The following is a 25,629-nucleotide window of genomic DNA, read 5'->3' on the forward strand; positions in this document are numbered from 1 at the left end:
GACATTTCATCTATCATTCATAAAAAGTTTCTTAGACAAAAACTAAAGTTAGACAAATTAATTTCTAATACAAAAATATCCAACAGCAAGGTATACCGACCACCAATTTTACAACATTTTTGCATAAACTTAACAGACACAACATTGTCTAAAAATGAATTTGAATTTCTGGAAAAGGTTTCAACTTTAACTTACAGCACTCGAACATTAATAGTGAATTAGACTGTTTAGGGATCGACTGTGAATTAGCAATTAAAGACATTAACGATTCTAACTTAAACAAACATGTATTGACGAATATAATAAATTCTCAATTAATAGATAACAACAAACACTAAGAAATTTCTCAAATGTCACTAGTAAAATCTATAAAAAACAAAGCTTCTTAAAATAACATAATACAGGGTGCGGCAAAATGATAGGTACTATTTGGGATGTTAATAAAAACCAAACTACATAACGCAAATATTTTTTTTGAATTATTTCTGAAATGTACATTTTATGCCATTTAGGAAAGTTATTTTTTAAAAATGATGTCTTTTAAATGACGGCCATTATTGTCGATGCACTCTGATTACGAAAGGCGCGCTGCGTCGCGATTATAGATTCTTCATTTCTCGATGCAAAATTCCATACTTTTGTCCGCCTAACGCGAGTGCGTACACAGTGTTGCCGGTTTACAAACCGAATAACCACTATTTGAAATCCTGCCTACCTTTTTGCCGCACCCTGTAGTACCTATCATTTTGCCGCACCCTGTATATTTCAAAAACCAACAATTTCCTTAAACCAGACCTTTTCCAATGTATCGAACTCGATCCCACCGAGTTATATCAAGGACAAGTCAAGAAAGTAATTTTACTAACTTCACACTATTTAGTGACAGCAGTTATGAATCCACAACTGCCGAAATTATATTCTTTAGTTAAATTACATAAACAAGATATGCCCATTACACCAGTCGTTTCTTATGTAACGGCTCCGGCAGTTATACTTTTAACAAAATTATTAAATATTTTAAAATTCCACACAGATTTTAAACCAAAATTTGCAATAAAAATTCTTTTGAATTAATCAACAAAATTAAAGATATCAAAATCCCTTCTAACGCAACACTATTGCCTTTTGATGTACAAAACTTATTTCCCAGTATTCCACCTATGGATGTGATAAATTTAGTAGATTTTACCCTCACTCTGAAACAGGTTAGCTCATTGGTGAAACAAGATTTATTAGATTGCTTAATAGTATTAAAATTATTTTGAATTTAATGGACAGATTTACATCTCTAAGGAAGGTTTGATTATGGGAAACCCACTTAGTCCTTTGTTAGCCTAGATTTTTATGAATAATTTGCAAAATATCATACAAGAACATCCTTTAAGTAAAAGTTTTTTATGGTGGTATAGATATGTGGATAGATATGTCTTTGCTTGTTTTGTTGGAACGGACAGACAATTGAATTCTTTTATAAATTACATTAACTTATTACATAATCGTATAAAATTCACTATCGAGATTAATTTTCTAAACTTAACTATTACGAAAACGTAAAACAAATTACATTTTTCTATTTACCATAAACCTTCACACACGGAGACAGTCATACATAACAGCTCAAATCACCCTTATACACACAGAATGGCTGCATTTCACTCTTTTATACACAGACTTCTTAATACGCCCCTCTCAACAGAAAATTACAACAAAGAACTTAATATTAAATAAATTGCACTGAACAACGGCTACAATCCGTCCATTATCGATAAAATTATAAATAAAAAATGAATCCAGACAACAGTAAACTCTATTTATCCGAAACCTAATACAGAACACGAACAATTTAAAACAACATACATAGGAGAACCCAGTGAAAAAGTTTCAAAACATTTGTCAAAATGTTGTTTAAAAATAGCTTTCAGAGCTAAGAACACAATAGGAAAATTTTTAAAAAACAATGAAACGAAGTGTTAAAAATCTGAAAAATCAGGTGTCTACAGGTTGAAATACGAATGATGTCCTAAAATTTATATTGGACAAACAGGTAGAAGAAACGAATTAACGAACATAAACGAGCGTTTAAAAACAATAGTCTAGATTCTAATTATGCTACACACTTAAACACAAAAAAACACATTTTTGACGACAATTTTGATATTTTACATACAACCACAAAAAGTAGAAAATTAAATTTATTGGAAGCCATGGAGATTAACAAAATGAAACATTCAAATGTATTGCTTAACGATCAATTAGATTGAAATACCTCTCCATTATTAAACTTAAATTCTCACAACAACATTAATTAAGGTTTTGTTGTCATTTTTCGATATATATAGTGGCAGGTAGTATATATATATATATATATATATATATATATATATATATATATATATATATATATATATTCTCACGTATTGATTCACGGATGGAAAAATGTGATGACACTATATTCCGGGATATCATCCGTTCGCTCGTTGAACTCCGACTGGAATCCTGCATCCGACTGGAATCCTGCAAATCTTGCATCCGACTGGAATCCTGCAGACGTTTCGCCAAAATCTCACTTGGCATCTTCAATGCTCGCGCTCCGAAAACACTTCGAACACTGGGAGGTTATCGGCGGTGCGTGCGGTATTTATACTCTGCGCCGGAGATGGTAACGGTGCTGCTTGTGCGTGGGGGGAGGTGGCTCCGCCCCCTGAATTGTCGCGTTGTTAATTTCGCCCGATCGTAGTTGCGATGTCCCCGTTGGCTGCTGCGCATCGCTCTGCTGTTTGATTATCGTTCTCCACGTGTTGGATAAATGCAGAGCGTCGTCTCTCGTATTGAGGTGTCCGCACTTTTCTATTTCGATGGCCTCTCGTATAATCCTAGTCCTAAAATCAGGAATATTAGCTATCTGTTTGCAAGTGCCGAAATCAATTTTATGGCCTGTCTGATGTTGGTGCTGAAACAAAGCAGATGTTGTTTGTTTGTTTCTTATGGCTAAACGATGTTCCTCGAGCCTGGCTGAAATCCTTCTGTTGGTCTGTCCCACATACGTCAGGCTGCACGATCCGCATGCTACACTGTATACTCCTTGGTTTTCCAGAGTAATTTTTTGTTTTGGGTTTCTTAGTATTGCTCCGATGGTATGGTCAGGTTTGTATGCCGTTGATATGTCGTGTTTCCGTAATATTCGGCCGATTTTGTCAGTAACCCCCTTGATGTATGGCAGGACAGCGATCGATCTTCGTTGGGTCTCGTCCTGCACTCTCTGCTGCGGCTGTTGTTGTTTACCGATTGCCTTGCTGATGGTGCGCCTTTGGTATCCGTTTTGTCGAAGACAGGTACTAATTTTCTTCAGTTCTTTATCTCTGTTCCTCTCGTTTGTGAGCCTGAAGGACCGAGCAATTAATGTATTTGCCACTGCCTGTATCTGTGATGGGTGGTGATGAGATTTAGCGTTCAGATATCTATTAGTGTGTGTTGGTTTTCTATAGACAGTGTGTTCCAAGTGTCCATCTTCGGTCCTTGTGATGTGCACATCTAAAAAGGGCAGACTGTTATCCTCTTCAAGTTCTATTGTAAATTGAATCCTTGGGTGAATGGAATTCAGATGATCTAGGAATTTCAAAAGCTCCTCCTTGCCAAAAGGCCATACAACAAATACGTCATCAACGTATCTTGTCCATAGTTTTGGCTTCAGATTTGCCTTCTCTATTGCTTTCTTTTCGAAGTAAATCATGAAGAGGTTGGCAATCACAGGTGAGAGAGATGATCCCATTGCTGCTCCATCTATTTGTCGGTAAATTTTCCCGTTGTGCATAAAGTAAGCGTTTTTCAGGCAATGTCTTGACAGATCCATTATGTATGGCGGAAGATCTTCGTTTTCTTCTATAAGCAAGAGTGCCTCTTCTACTGGAATACTCGGGTAGAGGGATTTGACATCGAAACTTGCCATAATGTCGTCCTTGTCCATCCTGAGAGAACCTAAAATCTGAGTGAAATGTTCTGAGTTTTTAACATAGGAATCTGCCTTTTCCACTATAGGCTGAAGTGCACTGGCCAGATGTTTTTCCAGCTTGCATAATGGTGAGTCAAAGGCGCTTACGATTGGACGCAGGGGAACCCCGTCCTTATGGATCTTTGGGAGCCCGTAGAATTTTGGGCAACGACTCGATTTTTCCCTCGGAATAAGTTTCTTCTTTGTATCCTCGTTTATTGATGAATCGAGAATTTTGGACTTAGTTGTTTTTTCCAAATATGTCGTGGGATCTCTGGTGACTAGTTTGTATATTGGGTCGTTCAAAATATCCTCCAATTTTGCATTATAATCCGACGTATTCATGACGACAGTGGCATTTCCTTTGTCTGCTGGCATTATTAGAATGTTTTCGTTTTTGTTTAGATTCCTTAAGGCTTGCATTTCTTCTCTGCTTAAGTTTGGTTGCGGTGGTTTTGACTGTCTTAAGACTCTGGCGACATCTTGCCTAATTAACTCCGCATCTTGTTCGTCTATGGTGGAAAGACTTGCTTCGACGTTGGAAACGATCTCTTCGACGGGTACTCTTTTTGGAGCTATTGCGTAGTTAAATCCTTTATTCAGTACGCTGACTTCTGTATCGGAAAGATGGTATGCTGAAATATTATGAACTATACTGCTTCGGTTTGTATTTGGCACTTGTCCTGATTTTTTGGAATTTGACTGAAGGATTTCTAATTTCTTCCACAGTTTTTTTGACGTGATGTCCTTGTCTTTCTCAGTGCGCCATGATGTTATTCTAATTCTATGCTGTGGGACCGCATAGAATTATCAGGCTCACAAACGAGAGGAACAGAGATAAAGAACTGAAGAAAATTAGTACCTGTCTTCGACAAAACGGATACCAAAGGCGCACCATCAGCAAGGCAATCGGTAAACAACAACAGCCGCAGCAGAGAGTGCAGGACGAGACCCAACGAAGATCGATCGCTGTCCTGCCATACATCAAGGGGGTTACTGACAAAATCGGCCGAATATTACGGAAACACGACATATCAACGGCATACAAACCTGACCATACCATCGGAGCAATACTAAGAAACCCAAAACAAAAAATTACTCTGGAAAACCAAGGAGTATACAGTGTAGCATGCGGATCGTGCAGCCTGACGTATGTGGGACAGACCAACAGAAGGATTTCAGCCAGGCTCGAGGAACATCGTTTAGCCATAAGAAACAAACAAACAACATCTGCTTTGTTTCAGCACCAACATCAGACAGGCCATAAAATTGATTTCGGCACTTGCAAACAGATAGCTAATATTCCTGATTTTAGGACTAGGATTATACGAGAGGCCATCGAAATAGAAAAGTGCGGACACCTCAATACGAGAGACGACGCTCTGCATTTATCCAACACGTGGAGAACGATAATCAAACAGCAGAGCGATGCGCAGCAGCCAACGGGGACATCGCAACTACGATCGGGCGAAATTAACAACGCGACAATTCAGGGGGCGGAGCCACCTCCCCCCACGCACAAGCAGCACCGTTACCATCTCCGGCGCAGAGTATAAATACCGCACGCACCGCCGATAACCTCCCAGTGTTCGAAGTGTTTTCGGAGCGCGAGCATTGAAGATGCCAAGTGAGATTTTGGCGAAACGTCTGCAGGATTCCAGTCGGATGCAAGATTTGCAGGATTCCAGTCGGATGCAGGATTCCAGTCGGAGTTCAACGAGCGAACGGATGATATCCCGGAATATAGTGTCATCATATATATATATATATATATATATATATATATATATATATATATATATATATATATATATATATATATATATATATATATATATATATATATATATATATATATATATATATATATATATATATATATATATATATATATATATATATATATATATATATATATATATGTATATATATGTATATATATATATTAAAGTGATACGACGAAATTCCGTAATATCATAACACCAAAATATACCCATAAGAACCTCGGCTTGGATGAGAATACAATGACAAATCAAATTTTCGATAGGCCAATTCCAAATACCGCGTTTCTTCCGTGTTCGCTCTCCTAACCGCAGGGATTCCTTTTTTCTCATTTTCAAGTCCTTAAATGTTACGGGCGCATGGGATTTCTTCTTAATCGTATTTTAAACTTGATCTTCGTTGACCCGACGTCCCATGGTAAAACGCGTCGCGGGGGACCGCCCACACGGTCTGCAAAATCGTTCTGCGAAGCCAAAATTCGGTGAACGCGGCGATTACGATCGACCGGAGCCGCCCTCGCGCACGTCGAAAGGGTTGAAGTGATGGGGCAAATTTTACGATATTATTAGGCCGCTTAGCGGCCTGCGGGGGCGAGGATACACAAATTGATCCCCACCGAAACGCTCGCCGAAAATTGCGACGACCGCGTTAACGTGTACCCATGGGCAGTTAGAGGTCGGATCCCTAATGTTGTTTATTTATTTAACCCACTGCTAAGCACAGTGGTGGTCAAGTTACACAGAATAGAAAAATGAAGAACTTTACATTACAGGAAGATCTGGAAAATGCAATTTTGGTAGGGCATCTCATTTCTTGATATGGTCTGTTCATAGATATAAGAAAGTGACCAATTGCTTTTGAATGGGATTGTCCAATACAATGCAACAAGATTATTATCTAAAGTTTCGGAATTTAAATTCAGGTAAAATCGTGGTCGGTAATAGAAAATAATTTTATACCTACCTGTGTTTAATAAATATTCTTTGGTTTGGTATACTACTTAGTTTAAATTTATTAGTAATCATTCTTATTTCGTATGTAATACAGCGTGTGCGAATTATGCAAAATATGTGCGAGTCTAGTGACTCTCAGGAGAGTTTCCCTTTCAAATGTAGAAAACACTATTCTATTGAAACTAAGGAAGTTATAAACAATGTTTATTTGACTCTCATTGAACGTGGTGCCAGCAAGCGAGCATCTTTAGAAGAAACGGCCACATTGACGAAAATTCCATCATCAACTGTATGGAAAATTGCGAATAATCCCATTTCAGCGACGAAAAAAAGAAGCGATGCTGACATTTCTTTGAGTGTAGATGAAAGTGATCAAGATATAATACGGCGTAAAGTTTACCAGTTATACGAGAAACAAAGCGTGCCTATATTAAATATCTTAATTAGGAGGTTGAAAAAGATAAAACCGGTGTTAAATGTGGCAGAACTACCTTATGAAAGTGTATTCAACACATGGGTTTTAAATTTAAAAAATTGACAAAAGGCAAGTTTTAATGAAATCTTTTGGAATTCGGAACAACAAAGGCCAATTATTTACTTGGATGAAACCTGGTTCGACCCTTATGGTACTCCGGAAGAGGGTTGGGTTGATTCAAGTGATTATTTTAAAACAAATGCGCCATCAAGAAGAGGTAAAAGAATAACTATTTTGCATGCTGGTTGTAAAGATGGTTGGATTCCAAATGGACTTTCTTTGTCTGCGAAAAATATTAAAGATTCTTCTCTGGATTACCATGAAAACACCACCGCTGGTTTATTTGAAAGTTGGTTTAAAAACAAACTATTTCCCAACATTTGTCCTAATAGCGTCATTGTAATGGACAATGGAAGTTATCGCAGGAGACAGTTGACTAAAACCCTTTCCTCGTGTGACACAAAAGCAACAATCCAAATCTACATGTATAATAACGACATTTATTTTCACGAAGATTATACCAAAAAGCAATTAATTGAGGTTCTACAAAGGTTGAACCTACAAAAGGAATACCTCTGTGATAATGATGCAAAAAATCTAGGGCATACAGTTTTAAGGCTTCCACTGTATATTTGATCCCATTGAACATGCTTGGCACCAACTGAAATCTGCCATTCATCGTAAAAATGTTTTTCCCCGTGTTAACTCCAATGCCCTCAAACTTATAGAAACCGAAGTTTTTAACATCCCTTCAAAAAGTTGGGCAAATTCTCTTAAACATATAGAAAAAGCAGAATAATCGTATATCCATATTGCAAATAATATAGAACAAATAAGAATTAGAACAGGCGATGATAGCGAGAGTGATACTGATATATTATGTGAATAATTTTAGGTGATTTAAATAGGTAATAAAAATAATTTGTAATTTTGTTTTAGATTTAAACATAAATACATACATAAATAAATAAACAAAACCCCAAATAATTAAATTCTAAGCAAAGTACGGACCTGTTCGGCCATATTTTATTCTTACAGCTTGCCCGGGTCTTTCCTTAATTCGTATCAGTTAATCACTTTCTTATATCTATGAACAGACTTTACCCTTAATATGAATGACATCATAATGTGCATGCAATTATGGAAGTTACCTTCCGATGGTTCCGGTAGGTATTAAAGGACAGAACATTACGGACGGACAAAGGTTTTGGTATTAATATAACTTTTTTTATTTATTTATTTGGGTATAATCTTATTAAGTTACACTAAGAAAAAACATTACATACAATAAATTCATAGCTAGGAATATCTACATATTATTACTCAATATTTATAATGTGCTGTGCATTTTTCCAGCTCTCAATCGGTATGTTAATAATTACATTTTTTATTAAATTTATAGTGGGGGTAACGTTTTCTGCTCTGACTTTTAATTTTACTTGGTTTAAGCACATACAAACAGTATGCCCGGCCTGTGCAGTCAAATTTTCGCTTTCATACTGTTTTTTAATTGCATATAAGTTTACCACTTCTAAAAGTTTGCCCTTTTTACTGTTAGTGGGAATATTTTTGATTGTTTTGAAACCAATTTTCAAAAAGTTCGGCACTTGTATCCTAATGATAATCCAAGCTGAAATTTGTTGTTAATGACTTTACCCAGTAACAATAGGTTAAAGTTTTATTGAGGAGGGTCCGTCGAAAGTCAACACTACGAAGATTGAGACGGACTATACCACAGTTTTGAAATCATAAACCTATAAAGATTTCTTCTGGTTATCGAATAAACTTCAAAGTCGTCTTATATATATATACTTTAATGAAATGTCCCTGCGGAACTAAAGCTAACCAAGAAAATTCCTGTGGACCCAAAACTTAAGGACGAACGGAATTTTATGAAATGACTATGCTTCTATGTTTATGCAAAATCAGTGAGGCGCAGACCCAGAATTACGCTTTGCACTGGTTGGAAATAAAGCACCGAAAAGAAATATGGAAGTTTGGTATATTATTCATGTTGCTTTTAGTTGGATAGGTGCTTTTCTTTTAAATTCGCTTCGATTCGTATTTCACTGATTATTCTCCAAGCGACTACGACCGCGTTAAAAGCAAAATGGCCTCGGTTTGTCAAGTGTCCGCCGCCGTAACGACGAAACGAGAGTAACTTGTAACGGTAACCGCTACAAAATTCTCCATTTTAGTCGCCGCGACGTTTGTATTACTCTCCCGACGTCCGACGCACTTCCGTATTATTTGCTTTTGTCGATGTCCCATGAACGAATGACCGTCGTAAACTGTCAGATTGTGAAATATCCGCTGTCTAAAATATTTCATTCGTCAAATACGCAACAGTCAGCATAGAAAACCAACTCGTAAAGCGGATTGAAAAATAGCTGAAAGGGAAATTGGAACAAGATCAGAGAAAACACGTGCAATATTTATTATGTGTAGAAAGGTACTGAGCTTGCACCAGCAGGATCAATAGAAATGTGGACATACGGACGACTCTTAAAAATAGATAGAGTAACAAATGAAGAAGTACTCAATAGGACGCAGAAGGAGAGGGAATTGTTTGGCACCATTACTATACTTGGGACATAATTCGAAATGAAAAGTATAACATCCTACAGCTCGTATTCGAAGAAAAGATAGAAAGCAGACAATGGACGGGTCTGAAGACTATAGGAGAGCTCATAAACACCGCAAGAGACGAAGACATCTCCATCCATCTAAAGAAAAGGAGAAGAATGGGAAGTAAGGCTCTGGCTAGCGAGCTGCGAACTCTGGAGAGACATGGCCCGGGGATCGCGTTGTCATGGGCAGGTATACCGAGTGACGTCATAATCCCTGAGACGACCTTCTTTGACAAATGGACCTTTCTCTTCCCATCCAGGGAGGAGGCGGGTCCAGAATGGGAGATTTGGTCGGAGCTGGAGCGTACTTGGAGAATCTTCGCTATATTGTTGGCGGCCGGAGGGGTATTACGGCTCAACCACGGTAGCAGGAGAGTATTCTATTGCTCTGACAGTAGGGCTGCACTTATGGCACTAAAGTTGGTGGGTACGCGCTTCTTGTTGATAAAGGAGTGCAATGAGGTACTGAGGAAAGTGGCCGAGGTGAGGACCGTCATGTTGGTCTAGGTCCCGGGTCACACGGGCATCCGGGGCATTGAGGCAGCGTACATCTTAGCCAGGGAAGGCTCTTCGCACTGGCATATGGGACCAGAGCCCAGTTTGGGGATCGCCCCGTGCGTGAGTCCGGGAGCTCTCGAAGCCTGGGTGAGAGAACGGGCCGTGGTGGGCTGGAGGGTTACTCCGGAGGCGAGGCTTATGATAAACGAGCCCGCCCTCCCTCGGACCAGGGAGCTGCTTGGACTGCCCAAAAGGGAGTGTAGAACACTAGCAGGGGCGTACACAGAACACTGCTGGCTTAGGAGGCATCTTTGCGTGCTAGGCGTTGTAGACGACCCGGATGCAGGTGTTGCATGGAAATGGAGGAAACCCCGTATCATCTGCTCACCGAGTGTGCCCTGCTTTGGCATGGGCATGGCTTGAAGTCTTCGGAACTGCCCCGATCGATCCCTCTAGCGCGGTCTGGGGGCACAACGGGTCCATTTGGTGGCCTAAGTGCTTGAACGCCCCCCCCCCCTTAAATACCAATACCAATACCAACGTTGAATATGTCTTATCGGGTTGTTGATTGGACCAAATCTTTTTGATATGATGATGATTATTACTTTGTGGGTAGCTGATGCGTGTTAACTAAGCGCCCCGTCTACGCGCCAGGGTTTCGTTAATCGAGTCTCTCCCCTTTATCGACTCGGTCGAATATCGTCACATCAAACACGAAACATATAAAAGCGGCAGATAAAACGTTATTGCCTATAAAGTTAAGGGGTAAATAGGCAGCCCTCCGGGGACCAGTCGGCTCCTTTATCTCTATCGGACGCGATCCGGTTTTTATTAAAGAAAATGGCGGGGCCGATACAATTTATATTTTGCCGCGTCTGTGATTCCGTTTTGCGCGCGCGAGTTTTCCGAACAATTTAAAACGTATTAACTGGTGATTAATTGTGTTCGCCTCGGGCGGGAGGCGAGAGTTTCTAGCTCCGTGCCTGTTGCAAGAAATTAATTTGGATATTGTTTCGGGCCTGAACCGATTTTGTAGTCAATGTTTTTTTTTTTTGCAAACGAGTCGGTTCCGAAAAGTGATCCGCTCAGTTGGGAAATTGCGACGGGCTAGGGGGGGATGGGGGGATGTAGAGATAACGTCGTCGTGGAACCTCTATCTCTAAGAATTTTTGACTGCGCGTCGATTTGTTTCTCTGGTTTTCGAATTTTTGTACGGACATAGTTCTCTCCTTTCTGGGTTTGTTTAACAAATTATATATACGGTGTGTCTAAGTTGTTATCTGCAGTATGTAAATTTTCTTTTTCATTTTTAAGAATTTAGTAGGTTTAAGTGTATATGTTTTTCTGAAGTTTGTTTAAAATTCAATTTGACGGCAAAAAAGTCTGCGAGCTATTTTAGGAGTAAAAATTTAACTTTATCTTTGAACTCCCCTACAACCACTGCAGAAAAAAGTCTTTTGGCTTTAGTTTTTTTTTTAGAAACTATTCATCTGACCCAAACAATAAACATGCTATTTGTAAGACAATTTATTATGCTTTAGTACGAGAGTTTGTAATTGGTCAAGAGTGCTGATCTTTTATATGCTTAACTACGGTTAAAGGAATGAAACGTGTTCATGCAGTAGTTGTAGAATTAAATTAATCGCCTTTGCAACTGCAATTTTCATACTACACCGCAAAAAGACGCTCAAGTTATCGCTTTAATGGAATCGGACTTCGCCAGCGAGCTGTTGCTCTACAATTGGATATGACACGCGCAGCAGTTCGGAGAGTGTGACAACGGTATGCTAGGCGTCCTGGAACAGGCGGAAGTCGAATTGCAATGGCTCGTGATGACCGCTTTATTGTGTCAACAATAATAAGAAATAGTTACCTTAGCAACAACACCTCAAGGAAGTTCGAAGAGTGGCTATTAGTCAGTGGACGCCGAGAAGAAGACTGAAGGAAAATAACGACCCCAAAATCAATTTCGATTGGTCCATAAATTACTCCAGCTCTTCGACAAGCACTCCTAGGCTTTGCACCCGATCATCGGAATAGGATATATATGGGGGTCTGTTCTGTTTTCAGATGAGACCAGAATGTGCCTTTTTGCAGATCACGTGGTACCATATGTCGACTACATTGGAGAAAAATTCAATTTTATGTATGACAATGCTATGCCGCACCGACCTCAATCCGATCGAATATTTATGGGATGAAGTAAAACGGAGAATTCGAGCTAGACCTCGTACCCCAACCTTTATCCCAGAGCTTATTGTTGCAGCCGAGGCAGAATGGCTTAACATTCTACAAGAAACAATAGCGAACTTGATTAGATCTATGCCTAATCGAGCAAGAGATGTTATTAGGGCAAGAGGGGATCGCAGCCATTATTAAAAAATAAGTGTTGAGTTGTTAGTTATGAATAACTCTATTTTAGTTTAGTTTCAAGGCCGTAAAATATACGGGTTTCAAAGTGAACAAACAAATAAGAGGTTGTGCGTTTCGATTAATACTCTCGCAAACTTTCTCAATTTGAGGATACAATACGAACTGCGGGTAACCGATAATCGCCCCCCAATTTTATTATCGTCAGCTATATTTTCGGTTTGCCGTGTATATATCACTTCCGCTTACAGTGTTTCCGTTAATAATCGTTAAAGCCGAACCGTATTGATTTCAATTTAACTTTCCTGCGGTGCTCCCATTGTGATTAGTATTCAATGCGCGGCGTTACGTCAGAATATCGAGCAACGTTCCATTGTGGAAAAACAACGTTAATCGTAATGATCGCGGTCGACTGTGTTGGCCCGCCGTATCTCTGCGGCTGCAATGTCGTCGTCATCGGCGTTCGTCCATTGTCGACGAGAAAAATGTATCGACGCTTGAATTTCAGTCGCAAACCAGACGGTATAATAAATAAATAATACGTATTTCAAAAATTAATACTTGTCTTCGTTCCGGCGCACTTTTTTTTTTACGGAAAACCAGTGATTTTTCCAAAGGAAATATTTAAATTCGGGAGTAATTGCATGATTGAATAATTGAATTAATACTACTGTTGAATAAAAATATAACAAAAAAAAAGTAATATATATGAAAAATTAGTAAAATCCAGCCTACTATATGGTGTAGACTTACAGAAGAATATAAAAAAAAGGTAGAAGCTCTTGAGATGGATGCAATGCGTAGGTCACTAAGGATTTCTCGAAGGGACAGGGTTCGAAACGACAGAGTCAAAGAAATCATGGGCATCGAACGGACCGTTGTAGATGATATTGAAAGTAAACAATTAATTCGGTATGGATGGATACGTGCAATGAAATGGCAACCTAAAGAACACCGGAAAAGAAGAAGACCAAAAACCATTTGGAAACAGATCGATATCGAGAAGGTCGAAGTAATTGAAGTTCAAATCGAAATAGTTGCTAAGTAATTGCTCCAACTTGTAAGAGTACTAACTACAGTTAACTTCTTAAGATTTTAACGCTTTAAAAAAATATATCTGGCTCTGAGGCAACATTGCTATGCTAAGATATACTAAAACTGTCATGGGAAATACGTTACGTTGGTCGTAGCTTAAAAAATGGCCTAAGCTTTTGACGGGCTAAAAAAATTAGGCTACATAATGGTCGCTTTGCCGAATCCTAAAATCTTTTTCTTTTTTTTTTTTCGTTTACAAAAAACTTAACCACAATAACTGCTCAACGGCCGACGTGGTTCCTTGGTGATCAACAATAATCAAACTACTTAGTCACCATATCAGAGAACTGACCAAAAGCACAATTATTTTTCATACCCTAATGCGTTGGAAGGAAGGTACGAGACAGCTGCTCCGACATGGAGGCGTTGGTGTCAGATGAATAACCACCGTACGCGCAAACTGTACGTAAAGAGCAATACGTCTTTTTTAATATCAGCCTGGTGCCCACGCCGCCACTCCGAAAACGATAAACGAGACGATGCATCATCCCCGAGACGTATTGGGGGTATCAATTTTAAAGGCAGAGGAAACGGGGACTAATTTATTATTAAGTTATTTTTCGGCGGGTTCTCAAGTTTGGTGGCTCCGCGCCAAACGTTTAATCGATTTCTGTGGAAAAACGCACTCCCAGTAGGTGTTTTCCTTTCTCGTCGACATCCGAGATGGGCTTTATATTATATAATCGAAAAATGCACTCCGCGAAAATGACCAGCCCGTCGGTGGGAGAACCGAGTTTGGTGAAGTAAACGGTAGCAGTTGAACTTTTGAGTCTTATTTTCTTGTTTTTCAATATCTTAATCGTAAGAAATAAAATTAATTAAATTTAAAATTTGCTAGGAAGGCAAGGCTAGCTCACTAACTAACAAGAAAAATTAATAAAGTAAAACCAAGCCAAGTTGGAAGGCGGTCAAGTGCACCTCGGTCGGTCCCGGAAAAGAATAATTTATTTCCTACATTCCTGCTTTGGCAGTGATTGACAGTGTCGCGTCAAGATATTGACATATTTCCTGTTCCATTCATCCATCTGTCGTAAAACGGCCGTCCTATTTCCTTTCTTCCGCTTCGTTAGCGCCTCCGTCACATATCTCTCTCTCAACTCCGCCCTTACCGAATTCATCCCCCTGTGCATTAACAATAACCGTATTGTGTCCGTTTCTTCTGGCCTTGGCCCGGCCGTCCATCATCGGCTTATTTGAAAAAACGCGGAAACGTGTGAGCGCCATCTGGACTGTGGCGGCTGAAGCTGACAGCGCCATCTGTCGGTCTGTGCAGACGATCGCGCAGCAATCGATAAAATGCACTGTTTATAGAAACCTTCGGCCTGGTGCAGCTTTGGCGGTTCTTTCGGTCCACCGTAGATGGAGCGATTATTGTCGATCGTCGTCCCGGAAGACGGCGTTGTATGATTAGAGAAACCTCTCGAAGAGGGCGTCGGATGGGAAATAAAGAGAATGTTCAAAAATGGTTAGAAGCTATCCAGTTTCTAGTGATTTTCTTTTTCTCTAATGTTTTGGACATATCGCAACGTCTATAGCGAAACAGTTCAAAGAATCATAGAAAAACGTTGTAAAGCTACAATAGATGTTCAAAATTAGCAGTAAATTGATACCACCACATAATGCGAATCAATGTTCGCGGCTTACTATGCCGCAAAATCTTTTACCTGTGAAAAATACTGAAACTTCCTGTTGATTATCACTCATGTTTAAAGAAGAACAAGACGAATCGCAAGGAAAAGCAAGAACATAAATTGTCGAAAGGTTAAGTAAAAATAAGTTTTTATTTAGTATTATTTAGTTTGACTCTTGACTGCAAAATTTTACCGCACTGAAAATTTAGTTCGTCGATACTATAGATATAAATCGAGTTCGAAGAAGTAAACACTATCAATCCAGTAGCCAGATGCTTCGTAGCCGACAAAATCCATTTAAAAGTGCGCCCACCTCCTCGCATTGATCACCTGGTCGCCGCTTCAATATCCTGCGGACCTGCACGGAACGGGTGGAAAACTCATAAATTCAGCCCTTAACCCGCAGCGACTCGGATCCCCATGAATTTAACACCCCGCCGGCTTCTTTCGAGATTAAAACAACACCCCCTTCCTTCGCTTCTTCTTATACCAGAGTGCAGAAAAGGGGTGGCACAATTTCCCCGCGAAGCCATATTAGCGAGTCCACCCCTACCCTTTAGAACACGGTATTATATTACCGTCCACGTAAGCTTTCCATCGTGGGTAAATCTAAACTCTAACTTGCTTAGTACGGGTCCACGCTACGGGCACATCAAACGAGAACATATCGGTAGTAATTTTTAAAAAAATCTGCAGTACGTGGCTAATTCTCTTGAATATGAAATAAGACGAGAGACGAGGACAGTTTAATGCAATTTAAGAGCGCCGAGGCGTAAAATTGAACGTACCCCTTTCGCCCCTTCGTAACCCCGACGTCAGAAAAATGAAGCCCGCGAGTCTCTTTAGCCCTCGGCAGCAGGCGGAGTCGGTTTTTGGTGTATGCCGGCTATGTCAGACACGCCGGTGCTAAAGACATCTCAATTTTTTTTCTCCCAAGCAACAATACTCTAGGAGTAGTTAACCTACATATATATAATGAGTTTAGTACAGGATCCTGGGTCCTGTCCTAATTGACCTACCTCCCCTTGGTACTCTTATTTTCAGGGCATCCCTCTTTGAGGCTCAGATTTAATTATCTATTAACCAAAATTAAGTTCTCGTTTCCGTTATACACTGAAATACATTTCGATAACCTTGTTAGGTAGTTTGAATTGAAATTCCGCTTTGGTCGCGAAGCCCTGTCCATGGTAGACATCGTCCGGCATCCATTATGTATCTTAGGAATTTGGGTCTTCTTGTGTTCCGAAATTGTGACGACAAATATCCGAATTACGTCCGGCGTATTAGTTTGCATTGCCGTCGACTTGAGGGGCTTTCGATATCAGTTTTATTCTAGACAGTTACCAAGTAGAAGTATTTCCTCCGTAGAAAATATCCAATTTTTCTTTCTCATCGTATTCTATTCACAAACGGTTTCAAAAACCGTAACAGGTAACACGATGGTGTGTTTAGAGTATATATGGACGATGACACTGGGATCTAGTCTTCAGCCTTAAAGCTTTCCCTTAAGGCCAAAACTAATGCGGGTTCGGGCTCCCGAACTTAATCGAACATAAACACCAAACTATCCCCGGCGATTTAGAATCCCAGATGTTTGCAAAATTTCCAACTCAAAACATTTAGTATTTTTCGATACTTTAATTAATATTAAGATTGATTGTGGTGAATATGGTATCCCAACAAGTGTCCAATCATTAACAATGAAATATAAAAAACGTGTAATCTCAGCCGATGCTCTATCGCAACCAGCGCGTCATCTAAACTCACCTAGGAGCGGCGTTTGCCGACATAACAATTTTAGTCTCGTGCGACACGCGCTCCGGGACGCAAGCAATACCCGGAACGCTCCGGAAAGCGGGCTTCGCGTACGTGATAAAGGGGTTTGACAATAGTTGTCCAATTTCCATCTGCCACGGTGCCGTTTATAATTATCTAACACCCTTGGTTTTTATAAATATTGTAGTAGTTTTAATTATGGAACATGAAAACGTCATTGTTCTTAGAAATAATAACTAACCCGTTTTCTAAGTTTCGCTAATAATTATTTCTAAAGCAAACATACTTTTGAAAATAAGTATCCAGACAAAAAATCGAAAAAGTCCTTAGCCTGGTACCATATATGTAAGTACAAACCTGTTCGTTCAAATTTGCTGTTAACTGCATTTACGTCATAGTTCGCTAAATCTGGTGTTGACAACCGTTTTACAAAATTATATTCCTCTTGAGAATGTGCTTCGTTTAAAAAATATTAAGTCGACGATATTGTCTCAGCCCTCTAGACAAAATAATTACTGAACTTTTAATTAAATAACTCTCTTGTCGGACTGAATTTGAAATCCTATTGGTTACTTTAGACTTTCGACGAATAAATGCAATTTTTTCACAAATCTTGCTTGGACCTCGGTAGGAATTGGTTTTTACCAAAACAAAACAATGAAATTACAGGCTTAGAGAATTTACTAGCAGAATAATTTTAAATAAATTTGAATCTGGAGCAGGTCCGGCAAACGGAACCAAAGAGAAAAACATCACAACTAGGTTGTACGTCGTATCGGGCGCATATACCGGACCTAACTAGGAACCCATAAAGTATCGTAAGCCATTACTCGCATTCGATGGGGACAGAGGGATCATACGTTATCGTGGCTTGGTCCCCCAAACAACTTTTCAACGGGCGTCCCGCATTTTTCTTCGCCAGTTTCTTTTTAAAACTAAATCGTATAGAATAATCCAGACCTTATCGTTGATTTATGCCCGACCCCCATTTGTAAGGTTTGAAGGAAAAAAGGGATGTAGGGAGAAATCTATATTTCAGTTGCGGTTATTGCGGCCGATCTATCCAATCCGTAGCGGATTATTCAATTAATTAATTAGTCGACATAAATAATATAGATTAGTTGGACGTATATGCGCTCAGAGTTATCTGTCGAGTCCATCGTTAATTAGGCGCGATATTAACAGTTCGACCGTGTTCCTATGGCAGTCTGTCAAGTTAGCCTCAGAGGAGTCATTAAATCGACGCGGAACCCCCGTTTGTTATCTACTAACACTTTTTCCAGTGAACCACCCGAAATCTACGAACACCCCGTAAACGGCCTAACAGCTACTCGATATTAATTGGAAGTGTTCCGCCGGGTTATCGAGCACACTTAACGCCTACTCACTCCACTACCAAAGTGCCAATAAACAAAGGGCTTATTAATACCGTTAATTTTCCCACCGAAGGCGGGAGTTGTCTTGGATAGCGTCCAAACGGCGCTCTGGCATTTTGAAAATGAACAGGCTCTACGCGGGTAAGCGATGCTTCCCCCCGGTTTATTTTTCGGCGAAAATGCAGAACTAGTGGTATTCGTTGAAGTGAAACCACGATCAGTTGCGAGTTCTTCTGCGTAGCACACTGCTAAATTCCGACCGAATCAGGAGATGCTGTGTTATGTAAGTTTTAATTTGGTAAATGGCGTCTCTCGTTGCCTCTAAAGCGAATCTTTACGGAAATGGTCTCTATAGTTTTTAACGGTTTCGATGTCGAATGCGCCAAGCTGCAAGCTTTTATCTACTTCGGCTAAACGATAAAAGTAGCTTGTTATGTACAGTAATGAATGAAACGGTCTCTAAGTATCATTGCCCGTGATTGTGTAAGCGGAAAACTCGTTTTAGAGACTAGAGTTTTTTGCTAACGAGTAATTCAGACTCTATGGACGTGTATTTTTTGTTAGAATTTTGATTTCTTGCCTATTTTATCGCACATCCTTCCCTGGTACAGTTCAAAGACAGCCCCCCCCCCTTGTGATCTCACCCAAAACGAAATATATATAAAACGCTGTCGAGGAATTACCATAACAAAGCATCAGACCCAGGCGCGTCGGGCGAAGGTCGGAATAATTTGGGTACGCGCGAAATAGGGAGAAACCCGCTGCCCCCCTCGCATGGATTAAAACGAAGCTTTGACTGAAAAAAATCAGTTAAACAATGAAAATGCGAATTCGACTCGCTAATACGCAATAAAAACTTTTATTATAAGCCATAAACGCGAATGTTTCGTATAATTCAAATTTAATCAACGCGTCCACGGCAATTTAATACCACGCGCATTACAATATTCGTTATTATTATTTAAATGTCGACGGCAGACGTGCGTGTTTGCACAAAAATAATTTACAAAAATAAATAAACGGGCGTGCGGGACGGGGTCCGATTTGATTTTATGAAAAATTTGAAACCGTTTTGTAGTAAATATAATGTTCGTTCGCTTGCAAATTTGCTGTCTTACCAAAATGTTGCCAAAAAGAAAAATAAAATTATGTTACATCTATTGTATTACAAAGTGCTTCTTTCGGCAAGAAATGTATTACTATATATAACTTAGCAGGCGTTCGGTTGGAAAAACCTAACGTTCTAACGACCGCACGCTGCGGTCCCTTCCGTACTCGCTACTATTTTTACATAACTCCGTGAGCTATGATGCTCATCTCTTCGCATAACGTCCGACTGTGCCAAAATCGCAAATCTAACGACCGTACTTTGCTTTCCTTTGGGCGTTCATTTTTCGATTTTTACTGCAGGTACCATGTACATAGTCGTCGTGAAAAACAGCTGCACGCGTTTCCATCAAAAACATGCCTCCTGGCACGTCGAGTTTACAGGAAGCAATGACGTATTCATTTTTCACCACGTCCGGCGGAATAGTGTATGAAAAATTACTAAAGAACCGTCCACGTCGTCGGCACACGGGACGCAAATACCAGCCCTTTTTTTATATATAGCCATCCTCGTGTCAAAGCTTGGCTCTCTCTCCCATCTAATACCGTTATAATTCTCTTCTCTCCCGAGTTCCGCGACAATCTTTGAGAATTATACGCAAGATTAGGTATAAATTCGGGATTTAACGGGACACGTCTCGGTATGCATAAAATTTATACAGGCAAAGTTAACACTGGTAATGGATTGCCAACTTTATTTTAGGAAACAGGACCTCGTAATTTAAAGTCGTGGCGGCATACGTGTTTCATAAATTATTCAAAATCTTCTTTTTTTTCTTCCTATATTAGGAGTTCGGCCAATATATTTACGATATTTTTATGCTATTGAGTTGCCTCGCTATCTTTTGAAGGGAAGTTGTATAAAACTGATTTCCGACAATCTACTTAGGTAACCCCATCTATTATTAACTACTAAGTTACAAATAATAGTTCTGCAGTTCCTTCCTTAACAATGTTGTAATGAAAATGATATATCCAAGCACCGTCTGATTTGCGCCTGATATCTACCAGACAGGATCCCTCACTTTTGGAGTCTACTCGACATTTACGTATTGTAAATAATTATTATTGTGGGAGCGAAGCGCCACCTAGACTAAGAATGAAGAGGACTCTGTAAACTTTTGAAACTCAAAAACAAGTATTGCGTTTCGGTCGTTTTACATGCTAAAAGTTCGCGCATCCGTACTTCTCACCATAGATCATGTTCGGTCTACAAAAAGAAGACGAAATAAATTTACGCAAATATACTGATCCGTGAAGCTTGCAGGAAATTATATTTATTCAAATGGGACAACGTTGCATGCGGGCTCTCTCGGCTTTTATCTGCGTCGTCGTATTTTTCGTATCCCGCCCAACAATAGGGCTTTATACCAGGCGTCGCCTACTCTGATAGATATTTTCGTGAATCGATTCTCGTATCCTTTGGGCCAAATTGCATCGAAACCCCCGCAAATGTTCTACTAAATGCACTCGGAGTCTCTATGCTTTCAACCGTTACGACCAGTACGAAAATGTAGGCAAATCATCAAATAAAAAAAAACGCCTCTCGTTTAAATGAAAAACGACCTACGCGGCGGCCGCTTTTTAAACCCTCCCGCCAAAAAACACTCTAAAAACTGAGGAGTCTCGTTTGCGACGCGTTCTACTTATTTACCGCGTTATGAAAACATGGAGTCGTCGACGGGGCGCGATATAAATCCCAATTTTGGGGATAGGAAATTACATTACCTCATCACGTGCGCCGGTGAACCGCTGAATGGGTCGCGTTTCTGCGTGGGTCGTCCTTTTCTTATCCCCTTCGTCCCGAACAGCCTATTTTATATTAATACAGGAGTTTTCATCCATTTTTTTCTTTTAATTTGTCTTCATTAAAAACAGGCCAGGCCAAAGAATGACACAATAGCGGTCCAGATAAGATTAAGGATTGCAAATTAATTATTATTTCATTAACAAACCAAAAAGTCAGTGTCTCAAAACATTACTTATGTTCAGTTTATTGAAAAATGGCGCCAAGACAATGATGACGTATTCAGTTTTTGTCACAGAAACCCACATAGCCTACTACTAGCGTGGTGCGTTTTCAGACCATTATTTAGTAAGTACCAGATAGCGTAACCATTGCCATTAGATTTGAACAAACAATTTATTAGTCTCCTCGATTTTGACAGTTGACCTACCAAATCAAAAGGCCAATTTAACGGAGTTGCCTTATCGTTGAAATTTAGAAAAACTGATAGTTAATTGATGGCTTCTTCAGAACTTGACTGCCAAGCAGGAGAAATTCAGAAGTTTTGTAAAAAGTAATATATTCGAAATCTCTTGGTTATTCGATATTTTAGGTTGAGACTTTGGTTATCTGAGCTTTTGCTTCAAAATCTGTGTGATCGTATGAACTGGGTTTATCCTCGCCTTCCCTTAGGGATAGTCCCTTGAGTTTCCAAAGTAACGTGAATCATTCGGAATTCGCGATATTTTACGGTCCCCTCAAAATACACCATATAACTCTCACTCGCGGAGGCGGCGGCCCGCCATCTATCTTTTTTTTCTTCGGCGATGCGGCGGTTATCTTCGCGAAACTTCTTGATAGTGCGAGACTTCAGTTAAGCCGCCTTCAAAACCATAAACTTGTTTTAATAATCTAACCTCGACCACGCAGACGCTACAAAAACAATTGACTAACGCGCCGAACTTAATCAAAAGTTCGTTTTGGACCGTTTAACTTTTGGAGAGTTGCGGGACTTCTTCTTTATGCCGCCGGAGACTTTGAAAACATTCGAAACCAGTCTGGAACGGATCGGGTTCGCCAGCTCGCGCGCGTAAGCGAAAACGAATCGGAATTTTTCTAATACTAAAAGCGCTCGTAACTTACGAAAACTGACAATTATTAAAAAGTGGGAAAAACTGAAGAGTTATACACGAACGAGAAATTTCATCAAGATCTTGGGCGGTGGCCAAATGTAATTTTTCGTTAGCCGCTCGTTGAGCGTTTTTGATAAACGATGAAGTATGGCGAAAGTGCACTGCAACTACCTACGTCCGTCTGTCCGGATAAAGTTCTGGACGCGTCGCGGTGTCGGCAAAAGGAGATAAATTAAATCTCGTTGACGCGTCAAGTAAGTGGTAAAGGTGTGCAGTTTCTGTGGCAGTCATTAATTACATCCTGACTGTTTTCGCGAGTAGTAGGAGTGTGGTGTTTCCGTGTCACTTCTATATATTTCTTTCATCACATCGTAAACATGTTGTATACTCACGCCAGGTTCGGCTACAGTCGTCAGGGTTGTCTGCCCTCCATTTCTGGGTCTTCCATATCGTAATTTGTTTTGTTAGGCGTGTTATTAATAAAAATTGTCTCGATAGGTTGACTTTCTGGTGTATCGCTAATAGCATGGATCTCTACATGCCAAAGTAATGAAATTCCATCAAACCGGAACTTTCAATCACTTCCTTTACCAATAGGTTGTGTCGATCAATTCAACGATCTGGGTATTTTGCCAAACACCGTTTTAAATTTTTTGTCGCATATTTTTCATGTCTTCGAACGTATTTTGAGTTTGCATTGTTATCAGTAGTGCGAGCATTAAGCGCCATTTTGCGCAACGTTAAACTTTCCCGTTACCATAGAAGACTTATCCATACGACTGGTTGTTCCTACCTGACTTCTAAATATATATCCCATCTTGCAGTTCCAGTGAGCCAAGTTTTTGCAGTAGTGTGGGTCATTGGTGAGAGCTGTCGTTGGTTTCTCATTATAATTATTACGGTTTTTAGCTTAGCTGTTTTTTAAGGTTATTAGAATTAAACTGGATAGTGTATGTTTTACTCTTCCCATGGCGTATAGAAAATTTGTCTGTAAATTTAATAGCCCGCCTCGGTGCTCCATTTTCCGCTTGAAAAAATTTAATATTGCCGCCGCTGGCGGTACCCAGACCATAACTCACGTCACTTAGTTCACTTAAATTCGCGCTTGATCGATTTTCGCGCTGTTCGATTATAAAATTTAATTAGAAAATGTTTGTTTTAATATAGGCACTCCTGCAAGCTCACGATGTCGTCGCCCACGAGGTTTACGGCGAGGACGCGGTCAGAGCCACGCCGCCCCCCATCATGCCGTACCTCAATGGCGGCGACGATATGGACGGTCCCAACGGCGACGTCGAGATGGAGAACGTCACCAGGGTGCGTCTGGTGCAGTTCCAGAAGAATACCGACGAACCGATGGTAAATCGAAGTCACTTCAATATTTTGGTCACTTAGAGTCCCTCATTTGGCCGCCATATCAGCAGCAGCAAAACTACGTTTTTTTTTTATTAGACTTTGCTTTAAGTTGTCCTTGGATATTATTGAGGCACCTTAAGGCACTTAGTATCGCGATTTTCGCAGGGCATCACGTTGAAGATGAACGAGGACGGCAAATGCATCGTCGCTAGGATCATGCACGGCGGAATGATCCATCGGCAGGCCACCCTCCACGTGGGCGACGAAATCCGCGAAATAAACGGCATCCCCGTCGCCAATCAGTCGGTGGGGGCGCTTCAGAAAATACTCGTAAGTTTTCAGCGGCGGGGGTTAGAGTGGAATTTTTAAGCTTTTTTTTTCAGAGGGAAGCCAGGGGTTCGGTCACGTTCAAAATAGTGCCGTCGTATAGGAGCGCACCGCCGCCCTGCGAGGTAAGGGCTTGTCTACATTCGCGTACCTTCATCGCAGCTCATAATTTCACAACAGATGACATTATATCCAAAAAAAGCATCCGTTAATTTTTTTCGTATACCTGTCACAATGTGGTTGTGGTTGCAAAAATATTTGGATAAAAAGTCATCGGTTTCGACCCTGTCCCTACTCCACCGCTCCCCCATTCGCGTGCATGTATGCTGTGTTCGCCCTACGTCGTTCATTTGTTTCCGTTAAGCACATCTCATCAAACCAGTTTACAGGAACGTGTTATGCTGTGTTTGAGCGGATCACGAATCTCGTAGGAATTCGGGCCGCGTATTCGTTTAATTATTTACGTGCGATAGTGACGCGCACGCGTGAATCCGCTATAACACGCTCGCCCTCCCCACCGTCCCCGAAACACGTCGTCGCTTGACTAAATTTTGTTTTTTTTTTTTGTCTGTAGTTGTTCAGGATCAAACCCCTGCCAGTACTAGTAAGTACCCGTACGAAAAATTGACGGTTAGGTACTGGTTCATGGTGTGATGTGCTTTACCTTAGGTGTTTTAGTAGACTTACTCTGTGCCGGCTGAAGTTTTCTAATATTTTCTAATATTTATAACCTCAACAAAGTTTGAGAATGGAAATATCACGGACAAGAGTTAATGAAAATGTGCGGTCAAGGATTAGGTTAAGAGACAAGCGTTTATGCGTTTAGTAACTTTCGTTTTGCATGTTGCCTGCCACCGTCTTGTCGAATTTCACGGCATTAGAGCTGTTACAGAGTGTAGCGTAGGACGAAGACGGTAACTCCGTTTGTAATATAAAATCTTGCGCGTTTTCTTGCAGATATTCGTTCGAGCTCAGTTCGATTACGACCCCCTCGAGGACGACCTCATCCCCTGCGCTCAAGCTGGCATCGCCTTTAAAACTGGCGATATTTTACAGGTGAGCGAAGACGAGCCATCGATATCCGTGAAAAAATCTCCCAATTTTTTCTATTTTAGATTATAAGCAAGGACGACCACCACTGGTGGCAGGCGAGAAAAGATTCGGCAGGGTCAGCGGGTCTGATCCCGTCCCCCGAGTTGCAGGAATGGCGCGCGGCATGCGCCGCGATGGAGAAAACGAAACAGGAACAAGGTAAAAAAAGGGTCGAGGGGGGTCTATCTCTCTGTAGCCGTAGCGTCTCTGTCTCCGTGCCCCTCGTCCGACCACCCTTTTTCCTACTAGGCTTTTAATTTTTGGCCCCCGTCCTTTCGCACCGCTTCGTATTGTTCGCTTGCGCCTGAAACGTT

At 40.4% G+C, this 25,629-nt stretch overlaps 1 protein-coding gene across 4 annotated transcripts in view; it reads left to right on the forward strand.

Annotated features, from left to right (window-relative positions):
- Nucleotides 1–25,629, forward strand: part of LOC132702650 (peripheral plasma membrane protein CASK) — a 110,421-nt gene that overhangs the window by 75,959 nt on the left and 8,833 nt on the right. For 3 of the 4 annotated variants that reach the window (XM_060671425.1, XM_060671427.1, XM_060671429.1), the window contains 6 exons: nt 23,708–23,899; nt 24,062–24,226; nt 24,280–24,348; nt 24,798–24,827; nt 25,181–25,279; nt 25,339–25,474. In XM_060671425.1, the coding sequence (XP_060527408.1) occupies nt 23,708–23,899; nt 24,062–24,226; nt 24,280–24,348; nt 24,798–24,827; nt 25,181–25,279; nt 25,339–25,474 (691 nt within the window). The remainder of the gene's footprint in view (nt 1–23,707; nt 23,900–24,061; nt 24,227–24,279; nt 24,349–24,797; nt 24,828–25,180; nt 25,280–25,338; nt 25,475–25,629) is intronic. The other variant, XM_060671426.1, reaches the window with a different exon arrangement.

The sequence above is a fragment of the Cylas formicarius genome, unplaced genomic scaffold (genome assembly GCF_029955315.1).
Source record: "Cylas formicarius isolate icCylForm1 unplaced genomic scaffold, icCylForm1.1 PGA_scaffold_5__7_contigs__length_24384050, whole genome shotgun sequence".
In the NCBI taxonomy this organism is placed as follows: Eukaryota; Metazoa; Arthropoda; class Insecta; order Coleoptera; family Brentidae; genus Cylas; species Cylas formicarius.